This window comes from Heterodontus francisci, chromosome 44 (genome assembly GCF_036365525.1).
Source record: "Heterodontus francisci isolate sHetFra1 chromosome 44, sHetFra1.hap1, whole genome shotgun sequence".
NCBI lineage: Eukaryota > Metazoa > Chordata > Chondrichthyes > Heterodontiformes > Heterodontidae > Heterodontus > Heterodontus francisci.
In genome coordinates this window covers 25,640,225-25,667,572 of record NC_090414.1, presented here as the reverse complement: position 1 = coordinate 25,667,572, position 27,348 = coordinate 25,640,225, and the positions used below count along the sequence as shown (strand labels likewise).

General features: G+C 48.3%; 1 protein-coding gene across 1 annotated transcript in view; it reads left to right on the top strand.

The window, feature by feature from the left end:
* The first annotated feature begins 1,557 nt into the window (after window positions 1-1,557).
* Window positions 1,558-27,348, top strand: part of LOC137355889 (phospholipase A and acyltransferase 1-like) — a 39,286-nt gene continuing 13,495 nt past the window's right edge. The window contains exons 1-3 of the mRNA XM_068021503.1: window positions 1,558-1,929; window positions 10,267-10,372; window positions 11,140-11,402. Coding sequence (XP_067877604.1) covers window positions 1,915-1,929; window positions 10,267-10,372; window positions 11,140-11,402 — 384 coding nt within the window. The 5' untranslated portion in view covers window positions 1,558-1,914. The remainder of the gene's footprint in view (window positions 1,930-10,266; window positions 10,373-11,139; window positions 11,403-27,348) is intronic.

The window sequence follows — 27,348 nt, the reverse complement described above, 5'->3', positions numbered from 1 at the left end:
GCCCTGAAACTGTACGCAGGCCCTGATAGTGTTCGCAGGCTCTGATAGTGTTCGCAGGACCTGAAACAGTTCGCAGGCCCTGATAGTGTTCGCAGGCCCTGAAACTGTTCACGGGCCCTGAAACTGTTCACGGGCCCTGAAACTGTACGCAGGCCCTGATAGTGTTCGCAGGACCTGAAACAGTTCGCAGGCCCTGAAACTGTTCACGAGCCCTGACAGTGTTCATGGGCCCTGAAACTGTTTGCAGGCCATGAAACAGTTCACGGGCCCTGAAACAGTTCACGGGCCCTGAAACTGTTCACGGGCCATGAAACTGTTCACAGGACCTGAAAGTGTTCGCAGGCCCTGAAACTGTTCACGAGCCCTGACAGTGTTCATGGGCCCTGAAACTGTTTGCAGGCCATGAAACAGTTCACGGGCCCTGAAACAGTTCACGGGCCATGAAACTGTTCACAGGACCTGAAACTGTTCACGGGCCCTGAAACTGTTCACGGGCCATGAAACTGTTCACGGGCCATGAAACTGTTCACAGGCCATGAAACTGTTCACAGGACCTGAAACAGTTCGCAGGCCCTGATCGTGTTCACGCGCCCTGAAACTGGTCACGGGCCCTGAAAGTGGTCACGGGCCCTGAAACTGTTCGCGGGCCCTGAAAATGCTCACGGGCCCTGAAACTGTTCATGGGCCCTGAAACTGTACGCAGGCCCTGATAGTGTTCGCAGGCCCTGAAACTGTTAACTGGCCCTGATAATGTACACAGGCCTTGAAACTGTTCGCAGGCCCTGAAACTGTTCACAGGCCCTGAAACTGTTCACAAGCCCTGAAACTGTTCGCAGGCCCTGAAACTGTTCACAGGCCCTGAAACTGTTCACAAGCCCTGAAACTGTTCGCAGGCCCTGAAACTGTTCGCAGGCCCTGAAACTGTTCTCAGGCCCTGAAACTGTTCGCAGGCCCTGAAACTGCCAATTCATTCTTTTTACTTTAGTTTTACCCTCTCTGTATTCCGCAGTCTTTTTAATAAAGTTTGTGAAACAAATAGTTTCACAACGTGTTGTGATCGTGATTACCTGATGCTAGAAACTAAAAGACTCTGCTCATTTGAGTCAGTATTCATGGTCTCTGTCACACAACAACAATGTTACTGCCGGCTGAGCTTCATCATCATCTACATTGAATTTGCAGCACAGAAACAGGCCATTCGGCCCAACTGCTCCATACTGGTCTTTACACTCCACATGAGCCTCCTCCCACCCTCCTTCATCTCACCCTGTCAACATAACCTTCTGTTCTGCTATAAGTAACTATGTTCAGGAGAGTGAATTTCTGATCAGGGACCAGTCTGTAGAACAACAGAGCTGGAAAACCACCAGTCGGTCAGGTATAAACTCAGCCGGTAACAGCAGAGGTGGGAGATGGGCTGTAAACCAGATAAAGTTACCCCAAAAGTACTGAATCGATCAGAGTGACAGCAGCTGAGTCTTACAGTGTGAAAGGCACTATATAAACGCAAGTTTTCTTTCTCATCACAGCTGTAAGATGGAGTTGCTGTTGTCAGACAAGAGGAGCTACCAGCAGGCCAGGAATATCAATAGGTGTTAACGTTGGCAGGGGAGAATGATTGATCAGCTGTTTAAACAAATATTCACTTACAAGAACCTGTTTAAATGAATACTCACTTACAAGAAACAGCTTGTAGCTGAGTGATATTGAAACTGAAACAAGTCTCGGTGTACTAATAGCTGATTTGTCAATGTAAACAGCAGAGATAGATACTATCCAGGATTGGAGCAGTGAACACAGAATACAGTAGCTGAGGACTTTATAAAGAAAGCCGTATTGTTTATCGATTTCAGACCGGAATTATTGTGAAACTCTGAGGGAGAGAGACTATTTACTGCTGTTTAACTCTTCAAAATGGTGAATCAGAATGTAAGTTTGTTCGAACTGCTTTACCCTCAGCTCAGGGTCTAACTGGCTTCACGTTGATGTTAACTGCTGTGTACAGGACCCGGGTGTTTAATTCTATTAATGGTAGTGTTAATCCAATATCTCAAATTCCATTCAATTATTAAAATAGAAATAGATGAAGTATATCAGAACTTACATTTAGATTTGATTTACTGCCTTGGTTTACTTTGGGTTTTCTGAGACTCCTGGATCTATTTTAGCTTCATCCTGGACTATATCTGCTCATCTATCTTCCCTTCCTGTGGCAGCACTTTCCACTTCTCTGCCTTAAATTCCATCCACCATCGTTCTGCTCACTCACATACCTTGTCTAACTCATTCTGTAGATCCTGGACTGTCTCTTCAGAATCCACACTCTCTCCTAGTCACTTGCTCACAGTGTTTGAGATCAATACAGGATGTAATTGTTCTAAATGGTGAGAAACTGTGGAGGAGCAGAGAGATTTAGAGCTCCCAGTACAGAAATCACTGAAAGCTATTGGGCAGCTACAAGAAGTAATTACAAAGGCCCATGGAATACTGGTCTTTATCGCAAGGGGTCACTGGAGAGGGTGCAGCACAGATTCACCAGAATGATCCCAGGGATTAGAGGGTTAATTTAATAGGACAGTTTGCACAGACTGGGCTTGTATTCCCTCGAGTGTAGAAGATTAAGGGGTTGATCTAATCGGGGGGTTTAAGATGATTAAAGGATTCGATCGGGTCGATAGAGAGAAACTATTTCCTCTGGTCAGGGGAAGTCCAGAACAAGGGGGCAGAACCTTAAAATTAGAGCCAGGGCCGTTCAGGGGTGATGTCAGGAAACACTTCTTCACACAAAGGGGAGTGGAAATCTGGAACTCTCTCCCCCCAGAAAGCTGCTGAGGCTGGTGGTGGGGAGGTTTGGGGGGTGGGGTGGGTGGGGTGTCAATTGAAAATTTCAAGACTGTAATTGACAGATTTCTGTTGGGTAAGGGGTTTCAGGGTTACACAACCAAGGTGGGTGGATGGAGTTAAGACACAGATCTAATTTAATTGAATGGCAGAACAGGTTCAAGGGGCTGAATGGCCACTTCCTGTTCCTATGTTTTAATTTCTGGTGCTGATCTATTCCTTATCTCCCCTGTCTTGCTAATTCCTTTCTTCGCCGCCCTCAAAACTGGTGAAGGCAGCTGAGATCACACCCAAAACAGAGTTGTCATCTTTGAGATGAGACATTAAACTGAGACCCTCTCAGGTGCATATAAAGGATCCCATGGCCACTATTGGAAGAAGAGCAGGGAGTTCATCCTGTGTGTGAGGGCCAATATTTATTCGTCAACCAACAACTCTAAAAAAAACCAAATAATCTGGGTCACTATCACATTGCTCTATGAGGGATCTTGCTGTGCATAAATTGGCTGTCCTGTTTCCCACATTACACCAGTGACCACTAAATTATTTCATTATCTGTAAAGTGCTTTGGGATGTCGTGTGGTGGAGAAGGGCATGATCTAAACAGCAATCCTTTCTTTACTCAAGCTCAGGACTGCAAATTATGAACAGTGTTGGCAAGCCCTGATAGTGTTCGCAGGCCCTGATAGTGTTCGCAGGCCCTGAAACTGTTCACAGGCCCTGAAACTGTTCACAGGCCCTGATAGTGTTTGCAGGCCCTGAAACTGTTCACAGACCTGATAGTGTTCACAGGCCCTGAAACTGTTCGCGGGCCCTGAAACTGTTCGCAGGCCCTGAAACTGTTCACGAGCCCTGACAGTGTTCACGGGCCCTGATAGTGTTCATGGGCCCTGAAACTGTTTGCAGGACCTGAAACAGTTCGCAGGCCCTGATCGTGTTCACGCGCACTGAAACTGTTCACGAGCCCTGACAGTGTTCACGGGCCCTGATAGTGTTCATGGGCCCTGAAACTGTTTGCAGGCCATGAAACAGTTCACGGGCCCTGAAACAGTTCACGGGCCATGAAACTGTTCACAGGACCTGAAACAGTTCATGGGCCATGAAACTGTTCACAGGACCTGAAACAGTTCGCAGGCCCTGATCGTATTCACGCGCCCTGAAACTGTTCACAGGCCCTGAAACTGTTCACAGGACCTGAAACAGTTCATGGGCCATGAAACTGTTCACAGGACCTGAAACAGTTCGCAGGCCCTGATCGTATTCACGCGCCCTGAAACTGTTCACAGGCCCTGAAACTGTTCACAGGACCTGAAACAGTTCATGGGCCATGAAACTGTTCACAGGACCTGAAACAGTTCGCAGGCCCTGATCGTATTCACGCGCCCTGAAACTGTTCACAGGCCATGAAACAGTTCACGGGCCATGAAACTGTTCATCGGACCTGAAACTGTTCGCAGGCCCTGATCGTGTTCACGCGCCCTGAAACTGTTCACGAGCCCTGACAGTGTTCACGGGCCCTGATAGTGTTCATGGGCCCTGAAACTGTTCACGCGCCCTGAAACTGTTCACGAGCCCTGAAACTGTTCATGGGCCCTGAAACTGTTTGCAGGCCATGAAACAGTTCACGGGCCCTGAAACAGTTCACAGGCCCTGAAACTGTTCACAGGACCTGAAACAGTTCGCAGGCCCTGAACGTGTTCACGCGCCCTGAAACTGGTCATGGGCCCTGAAATTGGTCACGGGCCCTGAAACTGTTCGCGGGCCCTGAAACTGTTCACGAGCCCTGACAGTGTTCATGGGCCCTGAAACTGGTCATGGGCCCTGAAAATGCTCACGGGCCCTGAAACTGTTCGCAGGACCGGAAACAGTTTGCAGGTCCTGAAACTGATCCTGGGCCCTGATAGTGTTCACGGGCCCTGAAACTGTTCGCAGGCCCTGAAACTGTTCACTAGCCCTGAAACTGTTAACGGGCCCTGAAACTGTTAACGGGCCCGGAAACTGTTAACGGGCCCTGATAGTGTTCACAGGCCCTGAAACTGTTCGCAGGCCCTGATAGTGTTCACAGGCCCTGAAACTGTTTGCAGGCCCTGATAGTGTTCACAAGCCCTGAAACTGTTCGCAGGCCCTGATAGTGTTCGCAGGCTCTGATAGTGTTCGCAGGCCCTGAAACTGTTCGCAGGCTCTGACAGTGTTCACAGGCCCTGAAACTGTTCGCAGGCCTTTAAACTGTTTGCGGGCCCTGATAGTGTTCGCAGGCCCTGAAACTGTTGGCAGGCCCTGAAACTGTTCGCAGGCCCTGAAACTGTTCACAGGCCCTGAAACTGTTAACGGGCCCGGAAACTGTTAACGGGCCCTGATAGTGTGCACAGGCCCTGAAACAGTTCACAAGTCCTGAAACTGTTCACGGGCCCTGAAACTGTTAACAGGCCCTGATAGTGTTCGCAGGCCCTGACACTGTTCACAGGCGCTGAAACTGTTCGCAGGCCCTGATAGTGTTCGCAGGCTCTGATAGTGTTCGCAGGCCCTGAAACTGTTCGCAGGCTCTGATAGTGTTCACAGGCCCTGAAACTGTTCGCAGGCCCTGATAGTGTTCGCAGGCTCTGATAGTGTTCGCAGGACCTGAAACAGTTTGCAGGTCCTGAAACTGATCCCGGGCCCTGATAGTGTTCACGGGCCCTGAAACTGTTCACGGGCCCTGAAACTGTTCACGGGCCCTGAAACAGTTCACGGGCCATGAAACTGTTCACAGGACCTGAAACAGTTCGCAGGCCCTGATAGTGTTCGCAGGCCCTGAAACTGTTCACGGGCCCTGAAACTGTTCACGGGCCCTGAAACTGTACGCAGGCCCTGATAGTGTTCGCAGGCCCTGAAACTGTTCACGGGCCCTGAAACAGTTCACGGGCCATGAAACTGTTCACAGGACCTGAAACAGTTCGCAGGCCCTGATAGTGTTCGCAGGCCCTGAAACTGTTCACGGGCCCTGAAACTGTTCACGGGCCCTGAAACTGTTCACGGGCCCTGAAACTGTACGCAGGCCCTGATAGTGTTCGCAGGCTCTGATAGTGTTCGCAGGACCTGAAACAGTTCGCAGGTCCTGAAACTGATCCCGGGCCCTGATAGTGTTCACGGGCCCTGAAACTGTTCACGGGCCCTGAAACTGTTCACGGGCCCTGAAACAGTTCACGGGCCATGAAACTGTTCACAGGACCTGAAACAGTTCGCAGGCCCTGATAGTGTTCGCAGGCCCTGAAACTGTTCACGGGCCCTGAAACTGTTCACGGGCCCTGAAACTGTACGCAGGCCCTGATAGTGTTCGCAGGCCCTGAAACTGTTAACGGGCCCTGAAACAGTTCACGGGCCCTGAAACAGTTCACGGGCCATGAAACTGTTCACAGGACCTGAAACAGTTCGCAGGCCCTGAAACTGTTCACGCGCCCTGAAACTGTTCACGAGCCCTGACAGTGTTCATGGGCCCTGAAACTGTTTGCAGGCCATGAAACAGTTCACGGGCCCTGAAACAGTTCACGGGCCATGAAACTGTTCACAGGACCTGAAACTGTTCACGGGCCCTGAAACTGTTCACGGGCCATGAAACTGTTCACAGGCCATGAAACTGTTCACAGGACCTGAAACAGTTCGCAGGCCCTGATCGTGTTCACGCGCCCTGAAACTGGTCACGGGCCCTGAAAGTGGTCACGGGCCCTGAAACTGTTCGCGGGCCCTGAAAATGCTCACGGGCCCTGAAACTATTCATGGGCCCTGAAACTGTACGCAGGCCCTGATAGTGTTCGCAGGCCCTGAAACTGTTAACTGGCCCTGATAATGTACACAGGCCTTGAAACTGTTCGCAGGCCCTGATAGTGCATCTTGTAGATGGTACACACTGCTGCCACTGTGCGTCGGTGGTGAAGGGAGTGAATATTTGCAGATGGGGTGTCAATCAAGCGGGCTGCTTTGTCCTGGATGGTGTCAAACTTCTGGAGTGTTGTTGGAGTTACACCCATCCAGGCAAGTGGAGAGTATTCCATCACACTCCTGACTTGTGCCTTGTGGACAAGCTTTGGGGAGTCAGGAGGTGAGTTACTCGCCTTAGGATTCCTAGCCTCTGACCTGCTCTTATAGCCACGGTATTTATATGGCAACTCCAGTTCAGTTTTCGGTCAATGGTAGCCCCTAGGATGTTGATAATGGGGGATTCAGCGATGGTAATTCCGTTGATTGTCAAGGGGAGATGGTTAGATTCTCTCTTGTTGCACATGGTCATTGCCTGGGACTTGTGTGGCACGAATGTTACTTGCCACTTATCAGCCCAAGCCTGGATATTGTCCAGGTCTTGCTGCATTTCTACACAGACTGCTTCAGTATCTGAGGAGTCGCGAATGGTGCTGAACATTGTGCAATCATCAGCGAACATCCCCACTTCTGACCTTATGATTGAAGGGAGGTCATTGATGAAGCAGCTGAAGATGGTTGGGCCTAGGACACTACCCTGAGGAACTCCTGCAGTGATGTCCTGGAGCTCCGATGATTGACCTCCAACAACCACAACCATCTTCCTTTGCGCTAGCTTTGACTCCAGCCAGCGGAGGGTTTTTCCCCTGATTCCCATTGACCTCAGTTTTGCTAGGGTTCCTTGATGCCATACTCGGTCAAATGCTGCCTTGATGTCAAGGGCAGTCACTCTCACCTCTTTTGTCCATGTTTGAACCAAGACTGTAATGAGGTCAGGAGCTGAGTGGCCCTGGCGGAACCCAAACTGAGCATCACTGAGCAGGCTGTTGCTAAGCAAGTGCCGCTTGCTGGCACTGTTGATGACACCTTCCATTACTTTACTGATGATTGAGAGTAGGCTAATGGGGCGGTAGTTGGCCGGGTTGGATTTGTCCTGCTTTTTGTGTACAGGACATACCTGGGCAATTTTCCACATTGCAGGGTAGATGCCAGTGTTGTAGGTGTACTGGAACAGCTTGGCTATGGGCGTGGCAAGTTCTGGAGCACAGGTCTTCCGTACTAATGCCGGAATGTTGTCAGGCCCCATAGCTTTTGCAGTATCCAGTGCCTTCAGTCGTTTCTTGATATCACGTGGAGTGAATCGAATTGGCTGAAGTTTGGCATCTGTGATGCTGGGGACTTCAGGAGGAGGCCGAGATGGATCATCAACTCAGCACGTCTGGCTGAAGATTGTTGCAAATGCTTCAGCCTTATCTTTCGCACTGATGTGCTGGGCTCCCCCATCATTGAGGATGGGGATATTTGTGGAGCCACCTCCTCCAGTTAGTTGTTTAATTGTCCACCACCATTCACGGCTGGATGTGGCAGGACTGCAGAGCTTAGATCTGATCCGTTGGTTATGGGATCGCTTAGCTCTGTCTATCGCATGCTGCTTACGCAGTTTGGCATGCAAGTAGTCCTGGGTTGTAGCTTCACCAGGTTGACACCTCATTTTGAGGTATGCCTGGTGCTGCTCCTGGCATGCCCTCCTGCACTCTTCATTGAACCAGGGTTGGTCTCCTGGCTTGATGGTAATGGTAGAGTGGGGGATATGCCGGGCCATGAGGTTACAGATTGTGGTTGAGTACAATTCTGCTGCTGCTGATGGCCCACAGCGCCTCATGGATGCCCAGTTTTGCATTGCTAGATCCGTTCGAAATCTATCCCATTCAGCACGGTGGTCGTACCTCACAACATGATGGACGGTATCCTCAATGTGAAGGCGGGATTTTGTCTCCACAAGGACTGTGCGGTGGTCACTCCTACCAATACTGTCATGGACAGATGCATCTGCGGCAGGCAGATTGGTGAGAACAAAATCGAGTATGTTGTTCCCTCGTGTTGGTTCCCCCACCACCTGCCGCAGACCCAGTCTAGCAGCTATGTCCTTTAGGACTCGGCCAGCTCGGTCAGTAGTTGTGCTACCGTGCCACTCATGGTGATGGACATTGAAGTCCCCCACCCAATGTTTCCAATCCAGTGAGGAAGGAGGCATTGCTGGGTCTGGTTCTGGGGAATAAGGTGGGTCACGTGTATCAAATGTCAATAGAGGAACATTTAAAGTGGTCATAGTATCATAAGGTTTAGATTAGCAATGGACAAGGACAAGCAGCAATCCAGAGTCAAGATAATTAATTGGGAAAGGGCCAATTTCAATGGTGTGAGAACAGATCTGGCTCAAGTAAATTGGAATCAAAGAATGGCAGGCAAAACTGAAACTGAACAATGAACTGGCTTTATAAAGGAGATAGCTCAGATACTGTCAAGGTATATTCCCATGAGGGGACAAGGTAGGACAAACAGACCTAGAGCTCCCTGGATGATGAAGGAGATAGAAAGTAAGATGAAGCAGAAAAAGGCTGCATGTGGCAGATGTCATGTGGTTGATACAATTGGGAATCAGACTGAATATAGAATGCTCAGAGGGGAAGTGAGAAAACAAATGAGAAGCAAAGAGAGAGTATGAGAAGAGAATCACGGCTAACATAAAACAGAATCTAAAAGTTTTCTACAGGCAATAGTATAACAATGGTAAAAGGAGAAGTGGGGCCACTTAGCCCTGTCTATCACATACTGCTTCCGCTGTTTGGCATGCAAATAGTCCTGTGTTTTAGCTTGACCAGGCTGTCACCTCATTTTTAGGTATGTTTCTGGCATGCCCTCATCATTCTGCTCACTCACATACCTTATCTAACTCATTCCATAGCTCCTGAACTATCTCTTCTGAATCCACTCTTAGTTCCTCACAGTGTTTGAGATCATTACAAGATGTCACTGTTTTAAATGTTGAGAAGCAGAGCAGCCAACTTCAGGAATCACTAAAAGCTAATGGACAGCTACAAGCAGGAATAACAAAAGTTATTGGAATGTTGGCCTTATCTCAGAGGACCGTAATAGAAAGGGGTGAAAGTTATGTTACAGTTTTTATAGAGTTCTGCTTAAACCCCATCTGTGACTGCATTCAGTTCTGGGCCCTGCACCTCAGGAAGGATATATTGTCCTTTGAGGGGATGCAGTGGGGATTCACCAGAATGACCCCAGGATAAAAGGGTTAAATTACAAGGACCGGTCGCACAGACTCGGCTTGTATTTCCTCGACAATAGAAAATTAAGTGGTGATCTAATCGAGGGGTTTAAAATTGTTAAAGGATTCAATAGGGTTGATAGGGAGAAACTCTTTCCTCTTCACCTCTCTCTCCTCCAAAACAAGCTCTTGCTCACCTGTTCTAATGCCTCCTTCTTTGGCTCGGTGTCATTTTGTCTGGTAAATCTCCAGTGAAGCACTATGGATGTTTTACAACATTAAAAGCATTACATAAATGCAAGTTATTGTTGTTATTCTGTTCCCTACCCACAAGAAGCCAAAGAACCTTAAATAAATACACTTTCAAATGCCCACGCTGACTTCTAATGTAAAACCCATCTTGTTTCCAGTCATCCCCTCAACCTAATCCTGGAGATTTGATCGAAATAACCCGAGGTAATTTTCAACACTGGGCCATGTATGTTGGAGATGGATATGTTATCCACTTAACTACAGGTAAGAGCTAACAGATTTTTGTACTTAGATTCAACACCCTGTTCCATTGGCAGAATAAAGGTATAAATCTTAAATCTGCCACATTCTATCCTAAGTTGCTGTGTCCACATTTATATGTAAACGTCACACTGTAATTACAATCTTTCACCAGAGGAGGTGCTGCAGTTTCACCACTGGAAGAAGGGTGTAATTAGACTATGACACCGTTCTGAGCTCAGATTCCTGGGGACTGCCCATCCTTCACTCTTGGTGACAGAGATTTTGGCATCAAGCACCGGAATTCCGTCCCTAAACCCCTGCACCTGCCAGCAGGGGTGGAGTCAGTGAGGGGTCATGACCCTACCCCCAATCATTTAGAGGTCAGCTAAATTTGGACTTCTTATAGACTAAACTGGCCAAAGCTGGGGAAACCAGTCGGCCATATCTGTAGTTGGACTTCCCCCAGATTCCTCTACCCTGTTCTGCCACTACCTGACACTGCTCTCCCACTGCCTCAAACTCCCTGTGAACAAAGCTAAGCTAAGCTCAGCTTCCTGAACTCACTAACCTCTGCTGCTCATTTCACTCCTCCCTGAAACAACTTGGGACATTTACTCTGAAAGGTGCCAGAGAATTGTAAGTTGTATCTAATGGGGATATTTTATCAGCTTCAGTAACTCATTGCCGTTAACTGTACCCAGCCCAGGTTCCACCCCTTTAACTGTACCCACATTGGGTATTCTATCAGCTTCAATAAACCATTCATTTAATATATTTTCTCGATGGAGGTTCTAATGCAGTATCAAGTTTTGGATCGTCCAGCTGTACAGCAAATGGTGAGGTGAGAAGACAGCTTCTGTCTGAGGTTGCTGGAAATGATCATTACTGTATCAATAACAATTCTGACACGAAATGGAAACCATTACCTGTTGACCAGATGATAGAAAATGCTACAGCAAAGGTTGGAACCCAAATGGAGTACAAAATAACAACAGCAAACTGTGAACACTTTGTCAATGAACTTCGATATGGTAAAAAAGAATCATTTCAGGTGAGTGTGGTGTATTGTTCATTTAATATGTAGTGTTTTGTTTATTCGAGGCCATGCTTGGTGCAGCATGTGAAGTGTGCCACTAGCAGCAGCCAATAATAAAGTTTAGTTTACAGTAGCAATGCAGACTGTAGTGCCGTGTGTTTCTTCCAGAGATTTACAATAGCAGGTCTACAATGTGAGATCTTAGTGAGTAGATTCCACAGGTAGTTATAGATTGGGGGATCTGGTGTGCCTCAGCTCTCCCAGCCAGCAGCTATCCTTCCATGTACCTGAGACACCTTGATACAAGGGGCTGAAATTTTGTCTGCACCTCTTTTTGCACATGGGGGTCATGTTGCATGATCTTCCTGTGCCTGGTATCGTTAATGCAGTCAGCAACGCTAACATCATGCTGCCTCCTCATTTGACAGACAGCAGTATCCAGCTGGATGCAACCCACACTCTTGGCTGGCTGCACAATCACAGGGGGCCTAACAGTATGTGAGGCTGGACCCCAGCTATTAAAGACAGTCTGCCCCTCTTAAAGGGAAGCTTCACTGACTGAAAGGAGGTTGCTGCTGACTGCCAGTACTGCAGTTGACTGCAAGAAGAAACAAATGAAGCAGAGAGACCAGAGGACTCCGTGGTTCATGGATATTCCTCCCTCTCTTGCTGGACAAGTCCGTACACAATAGAAGGGAGCAGGGCAGACAGTGGAGGACAGGCCAGCATCCCCTGAGCCCTGTGGAGGAGATGGTGCTCCGCATTGTGTGGCTGGCTGTGACAGAGCCTGAAGCATCCAGTATCACTGAGAACATTGAGAATTAAGCCCCTTCTCAAATCCCAGCACACCTTCATCCTGCTATTTGGCATGGTGAGCAACATGCTGATGGTGTGACCATGGACCTCTTTCTTTCCACCCCCAGCCCCTCTTCCCAACCCTCCATTGTGATATTCTTCTGTCAGACACACATGAATGGCCATCTGGTCAGATAAAGCAGCCCCAAGAAGAAGGCTGAGAGCAACACTACACCACTGGTGAAGAGACCCTGTCTCACTCTGACATTGTGCTAACTTTAGAAGGAAGTGTAGGGTTGGGATCTGCACATGGTGAGTTACCAGGAGAAGCAGAAAGGATCACAGGTGTATCAGCTTTCTGGAGGATAAGGCTGCAGGTGCGTTCTGCTATGTAGGACTCAGATGAAGACCTCGAAAGGGCGGCCTACAGAACAATGACGATGAACATGCACACCAAGATACTTTGCTCATTGATAGGCCTGCCAGATAGTTTCCTGTCAACAGCAAGCAGCATGGAGCAGTCTGGTTCCAATGTGGCACAGTGCTGGCCAACTCAATGACTGCACTTGTGGACCCAGCTTCCACACAACACAGGCAGAAGCAACCAACATCTCAATGTTGCAGAAGCTCAGACTGAGGTTATGAGATCCATGCCTGCTGCCATGCAGGCACAGACAGCTGCCATTGTGGGTCTGGATCTCAGTGTTCGATGGGACAGGCAGGCAATCTGTCCACAGATTAATAGGATTGCTGAGCTGAGAGTGGCAATGGCTCCATGGTGCATGAACCAGGGATTTTTTTATTTATTATTCATTCATGGGATGTGGGCATCACTGGCCAGGCCAGCATTTATTGCCCATCCCTAATTGCCCTTGAGAAGTTGGTGGTGAGCTGCCTCCTTGAACCGCTTCAGTCCATGTGGGGTAGATACACCCACAGTGCTGTTAGGAAGGGAGTTCCAGGATTTTGACCCAGCGACAGTGAAGGAACGGCGATATAGTTCCAAGTCAGGATGGTGTGTGACTTGGAGGGGAACTTGCAGGTGGTGGTGTTCCCATGCATTTGCTGCCCTTGTCCTTCGTGTTGGTAGAGGTCACGGGTTTGGAAGGTGCTGTCTTAGGAGCCTTGGTGAGTTGCTGCAGTGCATCTTGTAGATGGTACACACTGCTGCCACTGTGCGTCGGTGGTGGAGGGAGTAAACGTTTGTAGATGGGGTGCCAATCAAGCTGGCTGCTTTGTCCTGGATGGTGTCAAGCTTCTTGAGTGCTGTTGGAGCTGCAGCCATCCAGGCAAGTGGAGAGTATTCCATCACACTCCTGACTTGTGCCTTGTAGATGGTGGACAGGCTTAGGGGAGTCAGGAGGTGAGTTACTCGCCTCAGGATTCCTAGCCTCTGACCTGCTCTTGTAGCCACGGTAATTATATGGCTACTCCAGTTCAGTTTCTGGTCAATGGTAGCCCCTAGGATGTTGATAGTGGGGGATTGCCTGGCACTTGTGTGGTGCGAATGTTACTTGCCACTTATCAGCCCAAGCCTAGATATTGTTCAGGTCTTGCTGCATTTCTACATGGACTGCTTCAGTATCTGAGGAATCACGAATGGTGAACAATGTGCAATCATCAGCAAACATCCCCACTTCTGACCTTATGATTGAAGGGAGGTCATTGATGAAGCAGCTGAAGATGGTTGGGCCTGGGACACTACCCTGAGGAACTCCTGCAGTGATGTCCTGGTGCTCAGATGATTGACCTCCAACAACAACCATCTTACTTTGCACTAGGTATGACTCCAACCAGTGGAGGGTTTTCCCCGATTCCCATTGACCTCAGTTTTGCGAGGGCTCCGTGATGCCATACTCAGTCAAATGCTGTCTAGATGTCAAGGGCAGTCACTCTCACCTTAGCTCTTGAGTTCAGCTCTTTTGTCCATGTTTGAACCAAGGCTGTAATGAGGTCAGGAGCTGAGTGGCCCTGGCGGAACCCAAATGAACGTCACTGAGCAGATTATTGCTAAGCAAGTGCCGCTTGATGGCACTGTCAATGACCCCTTCCATCACTTTACTGATGAGTGAGAGTAGACTGATGGGGCGCTAATTGGCTGGGTTGAACTTGTCCTGCTTTTTGTGTACAGGCAATTTTCCACATTGCAGGGTAGATTCCAGTGTTGTAGCTGTACTGGAACAGCTTGACTAGGGGCACGGCAAGTTCTGGAGCACAGGTCTTCAGTAACATTGCCGGATAGGCACCAACATGTTGTACCACGGACATTTGATAAAATTATTGACTCAGCCACGGACATGGGGGCAGTTAATCTGTATATTAAGTGTATAGCCAACCTAATGCCATCAAAACACAGTCCGATTTAAAACGTATTTCTCCCTATTTAGTGAGATACCTGGCACTGTTTTTGCTTTCACAAGTGGACAATGTCTGCCCACACACTTGATGTAGCGATGCATAGAATCTGGATAGATGTCCATCTGTCAAGTGTGATCTTAATCTCTTTCTCTCCCCTCTTGCTCTCTCTCTCCCTCTCTCAATCCCGATCCCCCTCTGTATCCATCTCTCTCCCCTCTCTCTGTATCCATCTCTCTCCCCTCTCTCTGTATCCATCTCTCTCCCCTCTCTCTGTATCCATCTCTCTCTGTATCCATCTCTCTCCCCTCTCTCTGTATCCATCTCTCTCCCCTCTCTCTATCCATCTCTCTCCCCTCTCTCTGTATCCATCTCTCTCCTCTCTCTCTGTATCCATCTCTGTCCTCTGTCTCTGTATCCATCTCTCTCTGTATCCATCTCTCTCCTCTCTCTCTGTATCCATCTCTGTCCTCTGTCTCTGTATCCATCTCTCTCTGTATCCATCTCTCTCTGTATCCATCTCTCTCCCCTCTCTCTGTATCCATCTCTCTCTGTATCCATCTCTCTCCCCTCTCTGTATCCATCTCTCTCCCCTCTCTCTGTATCCATCTCTCTCCTCTCTCTCTGTATCCATCTCTCTCCCCTCTCTCTCTATCCATCTCTCTCTGTATCCATCTCTCTCCCCTCTCTCTATCCATCTCTCTCCCCTCTCTCTGTATCCATCTCTCTCCCCTCTCTCTGTATCCATCTCTCTCTGTATCCATCTCTCTCCCCTCTCTCTGTATCCATCTCTCTCCCCTCTCTCTGTATCCATCTCTCTCCCCTCTCTCTGTATCCATCTCTCTCTGTATCCATCTCTCTCCTCTCTCTCTGTATCCATCTCTCTCCCCTCTCTTTGTATCCATCTCTCTCCCCTCTCTCTGTATCCATCTCTCTCCCCTCTCTCTGTATCCATCTCTCTCCCCTCTCTCTGTATCCATCTCTCTCCCCTCTCTCTGTATCCATCTCTCTCTGTATCCATCTCTCTCCTCTCTCTCTGTATCCATCTCTCTCCCCTCTCTTTGTATCCATCTCTCTCCCCTCTCTCTGTATCCATCTCTCTCCCCTCTCTCTGTATCCATCTCTCTCCCCTCTCTCTGTATCCATCTCTCTCCCCTCTCTCTGTATCCATCTCTCTCCCCTCTCTTTGTATCCATCTCTCTCCCCTCTCTCTGTATCCATCTCTCTCCCCTCTCTCTGTATCCATCTCTCTCCCCTCTCTCTGTATCCATCTCTCTCTGTATCCATCTCTCTCCCCTCTCTCTGTATCCATCTCTCTCCCCTCTCTCTCTATCCATCTCTCTCTGTATCCATCTCTCTCCCCTCTCTCTATCCATCTCTCTCCCCTCTCTTTGTATCCATCTCTCTCCCCTCTCTCTGTATCCATCTCTCTCCCCTCTCTCTCTATCCATCTCTCTCTGTATCCATCTCTCTCCCCTCTCTCTATCCATCTCTCTCCCCTCTCTTTGTATCCATCTCTCTCCCCTCTCTTTGTATCCATCTCTCTCCCCTCTCTCTATCCATCTCTCTCCCCTCTCTTTGTATCCATCTCTCTCCTCTCTCTCTGTATCCATCTCTCTCCCCTCTCTCTCTATCCATCTCTCTCTGTATCCATCTCTCTCCCCTCTCTCTATCCATCTCTCTCCCCTCTCTTTGTATCCATCTCTCTCCCCTCTCTCTGTATCCATCTCTCTCCTCTCTCTCTGTATCCATCTCTCTCCCCTCTCTCTCTATCCATCTCTCTCTGTATCCATCTCTCTCCCCTCTCTCTATCCATCTCTCTCCCCTCTCTTTGTATCCATCTCTCTCCCCTCTCTCTATCCATCTCTCTCCCCTCTCTTTGTATCCATCTCTCTCCCCTCTCTCTATCCATCTCTCTCCCCTCTCTTTGTATCCATCTCTCTCCCCTCTCTTTGTATCCATCTCTCTCCCCTCTCTCTGTATCCATCTCTCTCCTCTCTCTCTGTATCCATCTCTCTCCCCTCTCTCTCTATCCATCTCTCTCTGTATCCATCTCTCTCCCCTCTCTCTATCCATCTCTCTCCCCTCTCTTTGTATCCATCTCTCTCCCCTCTCTCTGTATCCATCTCTCTCCTCTCTCTCTGTATCCATCTCTCTCCCCTCTCTCTCTATCCATCTCTCTCTGTATCCATCTCTCTCCCCTCTCTCTATCCATCTCTCTCCCCTCTCTTTGTATCCATCTCTCTCCCCTCTCTCTATCCATCTCTCTCCCCTCTCTCTGTATCCATCTCTCTCCTCTCTCCCCGTCTTGAGTCCTGAGTTCCGAAGCCATGTTATTGCTCCAGCCCCTGGCAGCTGTGAATGTTTTTAAAGTCCGACTTGTCAGGAAAGAAGAAGTCAATGGGAAATTTCTCATTTCTGAAATTACCAGTCAGACTTCAAAATTTTTACCACGGACACGTTGCTCACCCCGGCACCAACATTTTTTAAAAATTCATTTGTGGGATGTGGGCATCAGTGGCTCAGCCAGCATTTATTGCCCATCCCTAATTGCCTTGAACTGAGTGGCTTGCTAGGCCATTTCAGAGTCAGAGGGCCATTTTAAGAATCAACCACATTGCTGTGGGTCTGGAGTCACATGTAGGCCAGACCAGGTAAGGACAGCAGATTTCCTTCCCTAAATGACATTAGTAAACCAGATGGGTTTTTACAACAATTGGCAATGGTTTCATGGTAATTATTAGACTAGTTTATTTTTTTGAATTCCAGATTTATTAACTTAATTCAAATTTTGCCATCTGCTGTGGTAGGATTTGAACCAATGTCCACAGAGCATTAGCCTGGGCTGTGGATTACTAATTCAGTGACATTACCACTATGCAACTGCCTCCCTCTCCCTTGGCTGTCCTCTCTCAGATGACAACATTCTTGCACCCACCACTGCCACTCCAGCAGTTTAGTTTAGTTTAGAGATACAGGACTGAAACAGGCCCTTCGGCCCACCGAGTCTGTGCCAACCATCAACCACCCATTTATACTAATCCTACACTAATCCCATATTCCTACCACATCCCCACCTGTCCCTATATTTCCCTACCACCTACCTATACTAGTGGCAATTTATAATGGCCAATTAACCTATCAACCAGCAAGTCTTTGGCATGTGGGAGGAAACCGGAGCACCCTGAGGAAACCCTTGGGTTTGCAAACTCCACACAGGCAGTACCCAGAATTGAACCCGGGTCGCTGGAGCTGTGAGGCTGCGGTGCTAACCACTGCGCCGCCCCGGCTGTTGCCTGTCAGCCAGACAGCCCAGACTGGTGCCACATATACCGAGATGTTGCAGTCTGAAACCGGGCCCACAAGGTCTAGAGCTGCTCAGGGATGTCCTGCAAGGTCATCTGCAGTCTCCCCAGTGAATGTCAGCAGCCTTCCCCAGCCAGGCTGCAGCCACTGGGGTAACACTGTGTAGGAGCACTAGAACAGGCAAAGGCACCTGCAAGACAGGCGCTAAGGGAATGCACAAGGTGAATAGATTATTTTTGTTTGTATGTTGTGTTTTGTTTGTGTTTTTGGATAAAGATATTAAATATTAAAGAGTCGGAACAGTACAGGAGATCATTCAGCTCATCAGGTCCAGCTATGTTGTGGAAAGGTTATTGTCGCTGGTTTTTATTACAGATCTTGGCCAAGAGAATGCTGATGAGGCATCCCGTATGGATGGTAAGATGGGGAATGATGGAGACATTGTGGGTGAGGCCAGAATTCCCGGGTTATTCCAGGGAATGGGAATGGAGACCAAGGCAGATGTTAAATGGATTGGGAAGGTCACTAGGGATCATGGAATCAATGATGCAGCAGAGTATATACAGAGTCATTTAAACCATCTTCACCGTGGTGTCTGTTTCTATCTCTAACTGATACAATCTCTTTCCACAGGTGAAGAAACTCCTATATGGTGTTTCTGTTGCCAGTTTTGCTGCTGCTGTCTGTGCTGGTGGTGCTGTTGTTGTTGCTCCTGTCAGTGCTGCTGCTGCTGTTGGAGTTGCTGCTGGAGTTGCTGCTGGTGCATTAATCAAGCAATTTTTTGCATCTTGAAGATGTGATTTATGGAAACACTGATGAGTAATGGAGATGGTGCACAATCTGGGGACTGTGATGTATCTCTAAATCTACATTCTCTATAATCATTCATTAAATTCAAGAATGTAATCAAATTATTTCCATTCATTCAGATGCCATCACTTTTGTAATGTCAGAAATGCAACACCCTTCTTCAGACCCCAATATGGTTTACAGGTCCTGATACAGATTTTAGGGTCTGATATGCTCCAGCTGGAGAGTTTTCGAAGCCAATCCCCTTCACACTGAGCCTATCCTTGCAGAAAAAGGAGAGATAGAAGGATTGAGTGGGAAATAGGAAAGCTGAATCCTGAGCAATATTAACTCACAATATAACTGCAGGACACAGAGAGAAACCAGTAAATAAAAGGAGGCAGAAACTAACACAGAGAGTTTAGAACAGAGTTCCAGGAAACATTTCACAAGAAGGAATGCTGACTTCCTGGGCTGTATTTCTGAGTCATAGCAGGAAATTCTCAAACAGGTATCGGTTGGGTGGAGCTTGTGTAGGTGTCAAATTAATTCCCTTCTCACAGAATCAGGTAGCACAGAGGGAGGCCATTCAGCCCATCGTCCCTGTGCTGGCTCTTTGAAAGATCTCTCCAATCAGTCCCACTCCCCCCCTGCTCTTTCCCCCACAGCCCAGTAAATTTCTCCTTTTCAACTATTTATCCAATTCCCCTTTTGAAAGTTACTATTGAATCTGCTTCCACCGCCCTTTCAGGCAGCGCGTTCCAGATCACAACAACTCACTGTGTAAAAAAAAAATCTCCTCATCTCCCCCTCTGGTTCTTTTCCCAATTCTCTTCAATCTGTGTCTCTCTGGTTACCGACCCTCCTGCCACTGGAAACAGTTTCTCCTTATTTACTCCATCAAAACCCTTCCTGATTTTGAACGTCTCGATTAAATCTCCCCTTAACCTTCTCTGCTTTAAGGAGAACAATCCCAGCTTCTCCAGATAACTGAAGTCCCTCCTCTCCACCCCTCTCTGCAAAGTGTCCTGGGATATTTTACTCTGCTAAAGGTTCTATATAAATGTAAGGTGTTGTTGAACTCACCTGAACATTGCTCTCAGCTGCTGCTCTGGTCCAGACTCACAGCTGCCCTCGAGTGGCTGGTGATGGTACAGCAGTTTGATTCCACTGCACCAGTAATCTCATGGGGAATCAGTTGTTCCAAACCACTTTGCATTTCTTGAGCAAATTCACAGGGCAATAATCTGTGCCCAGGGGTGAGAGTGGCCAAAGACCAAAAGGTCTGAAAGTTAGTGGCTGAAGACAAAAAGTCTGATTTTTATGACAACAAGAAGTTGATAGGGTTGTTCCCAAGTTGATAGGGTCATTAAGAAGGCGTATGGTGTGTTGGCTTTCATTAACAGGGGGATTGAGTTTAAGAGCCGCGAGGTTATGCTGCAGCTCTATAAGGCTCTGGTTCGACCACACTTGGAATATTGTGTTCAGTTCTGGTCGCCTCATTATAGGAAGGATGTGGAAGCTTTAGAGAGGGTGCAGAGGAGATTTACCAGGATGCTGCCTGGACTGGAGGGCATGTCCTACGAAGAAAGATTGAGGGAGCTAGGGCTTTTCTCATTGGAGCGAAGAAGGATGAGAGGTGACTTGATAGAGGGGTACAAGATGATGAGAGGCATAGATAGAGTGGATAGTCAGAGACTTTTTCCCAGGGTGGAAAGGGCTATCACCAGGGGGCATAATTTTAAGGTGATTGGAGGAAGGTTTCGGGGAGATATCAGAGGTAGGTTCTTTACACAGAGAATGGTGGGTGCGGGGAATGCACTGCCAGCGGTGGTAGTAGAAGCAGATACATTAGGGGCATTTAAGCGACTCTTGGATAGGTACATGGATGATAGTACAATGAAGGGTAGGTAGTTAGTTAGATCTTAGAATAGGTTAAAGGTTCGGCACAACATCGTGGGCCGAAGGGCCTGTACTGTGCTGTACTGTTCTATGTTCTATAATACAATTTAGTACATCCTAGAAGTATGAAGGATGAAGTAAATTTTAAGACCAGAACTGCCAGCTCTGATTTTTTGTAAAAAGTCTGCCAGAAAACCAAGTAGCTGTCCAGAAGGGTGGAGGCAGTAGTTCCTATTCACAGCAATTGTCAGTGAAACTAACAGTCATGACTTTTTTTATGGCCTGTCTTTTGGGTGTGAAGGTCGGAAACTGCAGGTGTGTCCAACCTTTCCAAGTTAAGGGCCACATTACAACGTTTGTCCTACAGACGGGGCCAGTTCGCAAATTTTTGGAAAGGTAAAGGCATTAGAAATTTAATTTACTATTAAAACAAAAAAAATGTGCATTTCATGAACAAGCTTTAAATGAGGAGACTAATTTATTAACTTACTTTCTCGTCACTAAGTTGAACACTGATTTAGTGAGATATCTGGCATTGTTTTTTTCTTACACAAGTAGTCAATGTCTTCCCGCACATCTGATGTAGTATTCTAGATCGATGTCTATCTGTCAGGAGTGATCGCGCTCACTCTCTCTCCCTTCTCTCTGTCTGTCTGTCCCTCTTTGTGTGTGTCTCTCTCCCCTCTCAGTTTCTCTCCCTCTCTGTGTTGGTCTTTCTCTTTCTCTCTCTCCCCCTCTCTCTGCGTCTTTCTCGCTCTGTGTCTCTCTCTCCCTCACCACACCACCCCACCCACCGTGTCTCTGTCTCTCCCCTCTCTGTGTCTGTTTCTGTGCTTCTCCATGTGTGTATGTCTCTCTCCCTCTCTGTTCTCCCCCTCTTTATGTCCCCCTGCTCTGTGTCCCCCCATCTTTGTCCGCTTTTCTCTTTGTGGTTTCTCTCTCCCCCTCAGTCTCTCTCTCTTTCTCTCTCCCCCAGTCTGTCTCATTCCCTCCAGTCTCTCTGTCTCTCTCCCCCCAGTTTATGTCTCTCTCTCCCCCCACAGTCTCACTCACTCTCCCTCTCCCCTAGTCTCACTCACTCTCTCTTTCTCTCCCCGTCTCTGTCTCTCTCCCAAGTCTCACCCTCTCTCTCCCACCAGTCTCTCTCTACCACCAGTCTCATTCACTCTCTCTCACTCCTCTAGTCTCACTCTCTCTCTCTCCCCCAGTCTGTCTCTCTCCCAAGTCTCACCCTCTCTCTCCCCCGTCTCTCTCCACCACCAGTCTCATTCTCTCTCCCACTAGTCTCACTCACTCTCTCACTTAGTCTCACTCTCTCTCTCCTCCTTCTCTCCCCCGTCTGTCTCTCTCCCAAGTCTCACCCTCTCTCCCCCACAAGTCGCTCTCTCTCTCTCCCCCCAGTCTCTCTTTGTTTTTTCACTCCCAGTCTCACTGTTTCTCCTCCACAGTCTCACTCGCTCTACCCCACCACATTCTCTCTCCCTCCTCCCCAGTCTCATTCTCTCTCTCAACAATCCGCCCCCCCTACCTGAGCTCTCTCTCTCCCCCACCCCTCAGTCCCTTTCTGACTTTGAGCAAAAGACCGGCTTAAAAAAAAAATTGGAACACATTTTTTTTAAAGCCGTTTTTTGCTCAAACTCGGAATGGGAAAAGTCAATGGCGAACCTCCAAAACCCCAATGTCGGAAATCTGCCATTTTGTGGAAATTTCTCATCCCTATCTGTGCCTTCAAGACAGAATCACAGGATCACATAATCACAGAATAATACAGTGCAGAAGAGGCCCTTCGGCCCATCGAGTCTGCACCGCTGCATTAGAGACACCTGACCTGTCTACGTAATCCCATTTGCCAGCACTTGGCCCATAGCCTTGAATGTTATGATGTGTCAAGTGCTCACCCAGGTACTTTTTAAAGGATGTGAGGCAACCTGCCTCTACCACCCTCCCAGGCAGGGCATTCCAGACCGTCACCACCCTCTGGGTAAAAACGTTCTTCCTCAAATCCCCCTTAAAACTCCCGCCCCTCACCTTAAACTTGTATCCCCTCGTAACTGACCCTTCAACTAAGGGGAACAGTTGCTCCCTATCCACCCTGTCCATGCCCCTCATAATCTTGTACACCTCGATCAGGTCATCCCTCAGTCTTCTCTACTCCAGCGAAAACAACCCAAGCCTATCCAACCTCTCTTCATAGCTTAAATGTTCCATCCCAGGCACCATCCTGGTGAATTGCCTCTGCACCCCCTCCAGTGCAATCACATCCTTCCTATAATGTGGCGACCAGAATTGCACACAGTACTCCAGCTGTGGCTTTACCAAAGTTCTATACAACTCCAACATGACCTCCCTGCTTTTGTAATCTATGCCTCGATTGATAAAGGCAAGTGTCCCATATGCCTTTTTCACCACCCTATTAACCTGCCCTTCTGCCTTCAGAGATCTATGGACAAACACGCCAAGGTCCCTTTGTTCCTCAGAACTTCCCTGTGTCAGGCCATTCATTGAATACTTCCGTGTCACATTACTCCTTGCAAAGTCTATCACCTCACACTTTTCAGGGTTAAATTCCATCTGCCACTTTTCTGCCCATTTGACCATCCTGTCTATATCTTCCTGTAACCCAAGACACTCAACCTCACTGTTAGCCATTCGGCCAATCTTGGTCTCATCTGCAAACCTACTGATCCTACCCCCCACATAGTCATCTATGTTGTTTATATAAATGACAAACAATAGGGGACCCAGCACAGATCCCTGTGGTACGTCACTGGACACTGGCTTCTAATCACTAAAACAGCCGTCTGTCATCACTCTCTGTCTCCTACAGCGAAGCCAATTTTGAATCCACCTTATCAAGTTACCTTGTATCCCATGTGCATTTGCTTTCTTGATAAGTCTCCCATGTGGGACCTTGTCAAAGGCTTTGTTGAAACCCCCTCCTCTGTCTCGCTTGAAGATTCTATATCCCGGATATTGAGCTGCCAATCCTGCTCCTCCTTCAACCATGTCTCCGTGATGGCTACTATATCACAATTCCACATGTTAATCCTTGCCTTTAACTCATCCGTTTTACCTGTAATACTCCTGGCATTAAAGTAGAGGCCATCCATCCTGGTCTTACTCCCTTGAAACTTACTTCCGCTGTATCCCCTCTGACTTGTTTGCTTTCCTGTGTTTAGCTGTGTCCCTATTCTGCTAGGAGTCTGCATCCACTCCCGCTCCCAAATTCGTTTAAACTCCTCCCAACAGCACTAGCAAACCCGCCAGCAAGGATGTTAGTCCCTCTCTGGTTCAGATGTAGACCGTCCCGCTTGTACAGGTCCCACCTTCCCCAGAAACAGTCCCAGTGGTCCAGGAATCTAAAACCCTCCCTCCTGCACCAACTCTTAAGCCACGCATTCATCTGTGCTATTCTCCTATTTCTATACTCACTAGCATGTGGCACTGGGAGTAATCCAGAGATTATAACCTGAGAGGTCCTGCTTTTCAGTCTACTGCCTAACTCCCTGAATTCTTGATGCAAGACCTCATCCCTCTTTCTACCTATGTCATTGGTACTAGCATGTACCATGACCTCTGCCTAATCACCCTCCCCCTTCAGGATGCCTTGCAGCCGTTCAGTGACATCCTGGACCCTGGCACCAGGGAGGCAACACACCATCCTGGAATCACGTTGATGGCCACAGTAGCGCCTATCTGTTCCCCTGACTAGAGAATCCCCTATTACTGTTGCTCTTCCTCTCTTTCCCCCTTCCTGTGCAGACAGGCTGTTTCTGGTGCCAGTAGCTTGGCTCTGTCCGCACTCCCTGGAGGAACCAGCCTCATCAGCCTCCAAAATGGAATACCGATTTGCAAGCGGGACCCCAGGGGTCTCCTGAACTACCTGCCTATTTCTCTTGGACTGCCAGGTGGTCACCCATTCCCTTCCTTCCTCAAGTCCCTTCAGCTGCGGTGTGACCACCTCTCTATACGTGCTATCCACAATGCTCTCAGACTCGTGGATGCTCCAGTGTTTCCAGCCACCGTTCCAGCTCTGAAACCTGAGCTTCCCGGACACACTTCCTGCACACAGGCTGGTCCCGGGGACTGGAAATGTTCCCGGATTCCCACATGCAGCAAGAGGCTTTAAGTTCTCCTGCCATGACTAAACCCTTTAAATTTAAAACTTTAGAAGACTATTATAATAAAAAATAAATCAACTGAATCTTGCTAAAACAATGACTTATAATTCAATCCAGTTTGAAAAATACTCACCAGACCTTACTCACCAGTCAGCCGTGCTCTTTGGAAACTCTCAGCTTCCCCCATGCTCTTTGAGATCAGGTAGGAAATGAAAGGAGCTCCTTGTTCCCTCAGTCACAAAACTCCCACTTAAGTACTCTAATGCAGCCCCAAGTCAGCACTCAAGTGCAAACGAAGTCAGCGCTGTAAGATGGCCCACTTTTATACTGTCTGACTCTAGCCCCTGAAAACTGGTCTAAGCCAGTTATCTAATTAACAAGGTGCAGTTGCAAGCGGAGCCTGAGTGAACTCTGTTTAAAGCTGGTCTAAAACTCACCTTCTCCAACCCAAACAGCAACTGTTAAGTTAATTTGCTAAATAAAAGACTAGACTTTAGATAAAACTAACCCTTAATTACCCTCAGTCACAAAACTCCCACTTTAGCACTCTAATGCAGCCCCAAAACAGCATTCCAGTGCAAAAGCTAATGGCTCCTACATGAAACAGGCACCTGTCATTCAGCGAAGAAACCCTGGTGACTGGGGCATACAGTAGGGAAGGGGTTCACAACTGAGGGTCTGTGGTCCCCTTGCAGTTCATGAGACAGTTTCAAGGGGTTCACCAAAGTCACGGGCAACTGATCAAGAACAAGCCCACAGAGAAGCTCCTTGGCCAGGTGAAACTCTGCTGTTGGGTCATTCTTACCTGGGATACAACATGTCTGGTTCACAGTCTCAGAATTTGAGGACACAATGGGGTATCTGGAGCCTGCACGTTCTAGGACAGGAGAAGGGAGAAGAGAGAGAGGGAGAGGGTAGGAGGTGCCCATGTCTGGCGAGAGGAGCAGGGACAGTACACCAGCAGACCGGCTTCTCACTCTGTCCTGTCCTCACTCCAGCTTTGCTGTTAAGAACACGAGTGACAGTAACGTTCAGAGTGGACTCCCCCAACAATAAATGGAAGGAGGATATTGGGAACTGGCAGTGACCGAAATGGAAATGAACTGGACTGGGCCGTCTGCCAGAGGGTTTGTAGTTACAGCGGGAGGCAGTCATGTTTAGTGTTAATCACAGAGATCCTTCCCATTCCCTTCCTCCACTTGGTGGAAAGGATGGGGTCTAAAACTCTGTGTGATGCCCTGTGGAGCTGGGTGGCTCCATGCTCCTAGCCAATCACTGGAGGCTGTCTAATAGGCCTGCCAATGTACCAAGCATCTCAGTGTGAATGCTCAACAGCGTTCTCCTATAGTCCACCTCAATGAGATCCTTATCTGAACACCCTGCAGCAGAATTTATCTGCGACCTCACCTTCCAGGCAGTTGACACACGAACTGTCCATTTTTCTGTCTTGGCTGCAGCCCATTCGTGCCCGGTGGCTCACCACGTGCAGATCCCAACTCTACATTAACCTCCAACATTTGCTCCGTGCCAGTATCTGAGCTGGTGGCTGTGAGTGTAAGGTCAAGTGACAGTGCTTCTTCATCAGAGGTCTCCTCTCCCTCTCACCCTTCCTCCTGAGGCTGCAGTGGCTGAGCAGCTGACAGTTCTTGACTATCTGAAAATACAAAAGCATAAGGGGAAGGTTGGGGTGAGGGAAGGGGCGGTGGGGAGGAAAGCAGGAGTTCCACAGTCACACTACATGCAGTTTCCATTTCATGATAAGGGTGAGGAGTGAGTGGAGTGGAGAAGGTGTATAAGGCAGTAACTTACCATCATCTTCACTGGTCTCGGCAGCACCAGAGCCACTGCCTCTGTAGTATTGGTGCCCATTATTCTGTGGATCACCTCCTCGAGGGCACTGAGGAGGTGGATGTGTGCTGTTCCTCCGTCAGTCCTTTGGGTTTCCCTTCAGTAGTGGGCAACCTCCTCCTGCAAGAAAGAGGGCAGAATCTCACTGACTGTGTCAGTGTGATTGGATGGTGTACCTTGAACAGCTGAATAGCTGTAGCTTTGCACAGGTTTATACAGATGAGTGTATTGTTGACATAATTGGGAGGTGTGTGTGTGTGGGTGAGGTGTAATACAAGATGTTAAGGGGTGAGTCCAGAGTATCAGGGATTGCTGTTGGGTGAGTGATGGGGTGATCCACAAGGGAGTCAAGCCTGGGTCCGTTGCAGGAGAATGGAAACATTGAGGAGTGATGAGTTAGGGGTGGGGTAGGGATTTGGGTGGGAGAAAGGTTACCCAAGAGTACCTGAGAAGGAGAAATGAGAGGAGTCATGATGACAGGAGAGCGGAGCCGAGGAGAGGTAAAGAGAAAGGAAGAAAAACACAGCGGGAGAAAAGAGAAATGGAAGTGATGGGCAGCAGTGAAATGGACACAGGAATGGACACAGGGAAACTCAAGTTACATCAATGTGGTTCCATAGCAGCAGTGGAATATATCAGTCCTGGTATAAAATGGGGAAGAGAGAGAGAAGACAATAAGAGGAGGTTCAGAGTTAAAGTCACAGGTCCCGGGTTGGGATAAAGTTGATGATAAGGCAGAGTCAGCTTGGAGTATCAGGTTTGGAGGGCGAGTGAGTGCAGAAGCTATTTGAAGGGTAGAATGTCGGAGGATACACTGCTGGAGGTATTTCCATGGAAATGAAGTT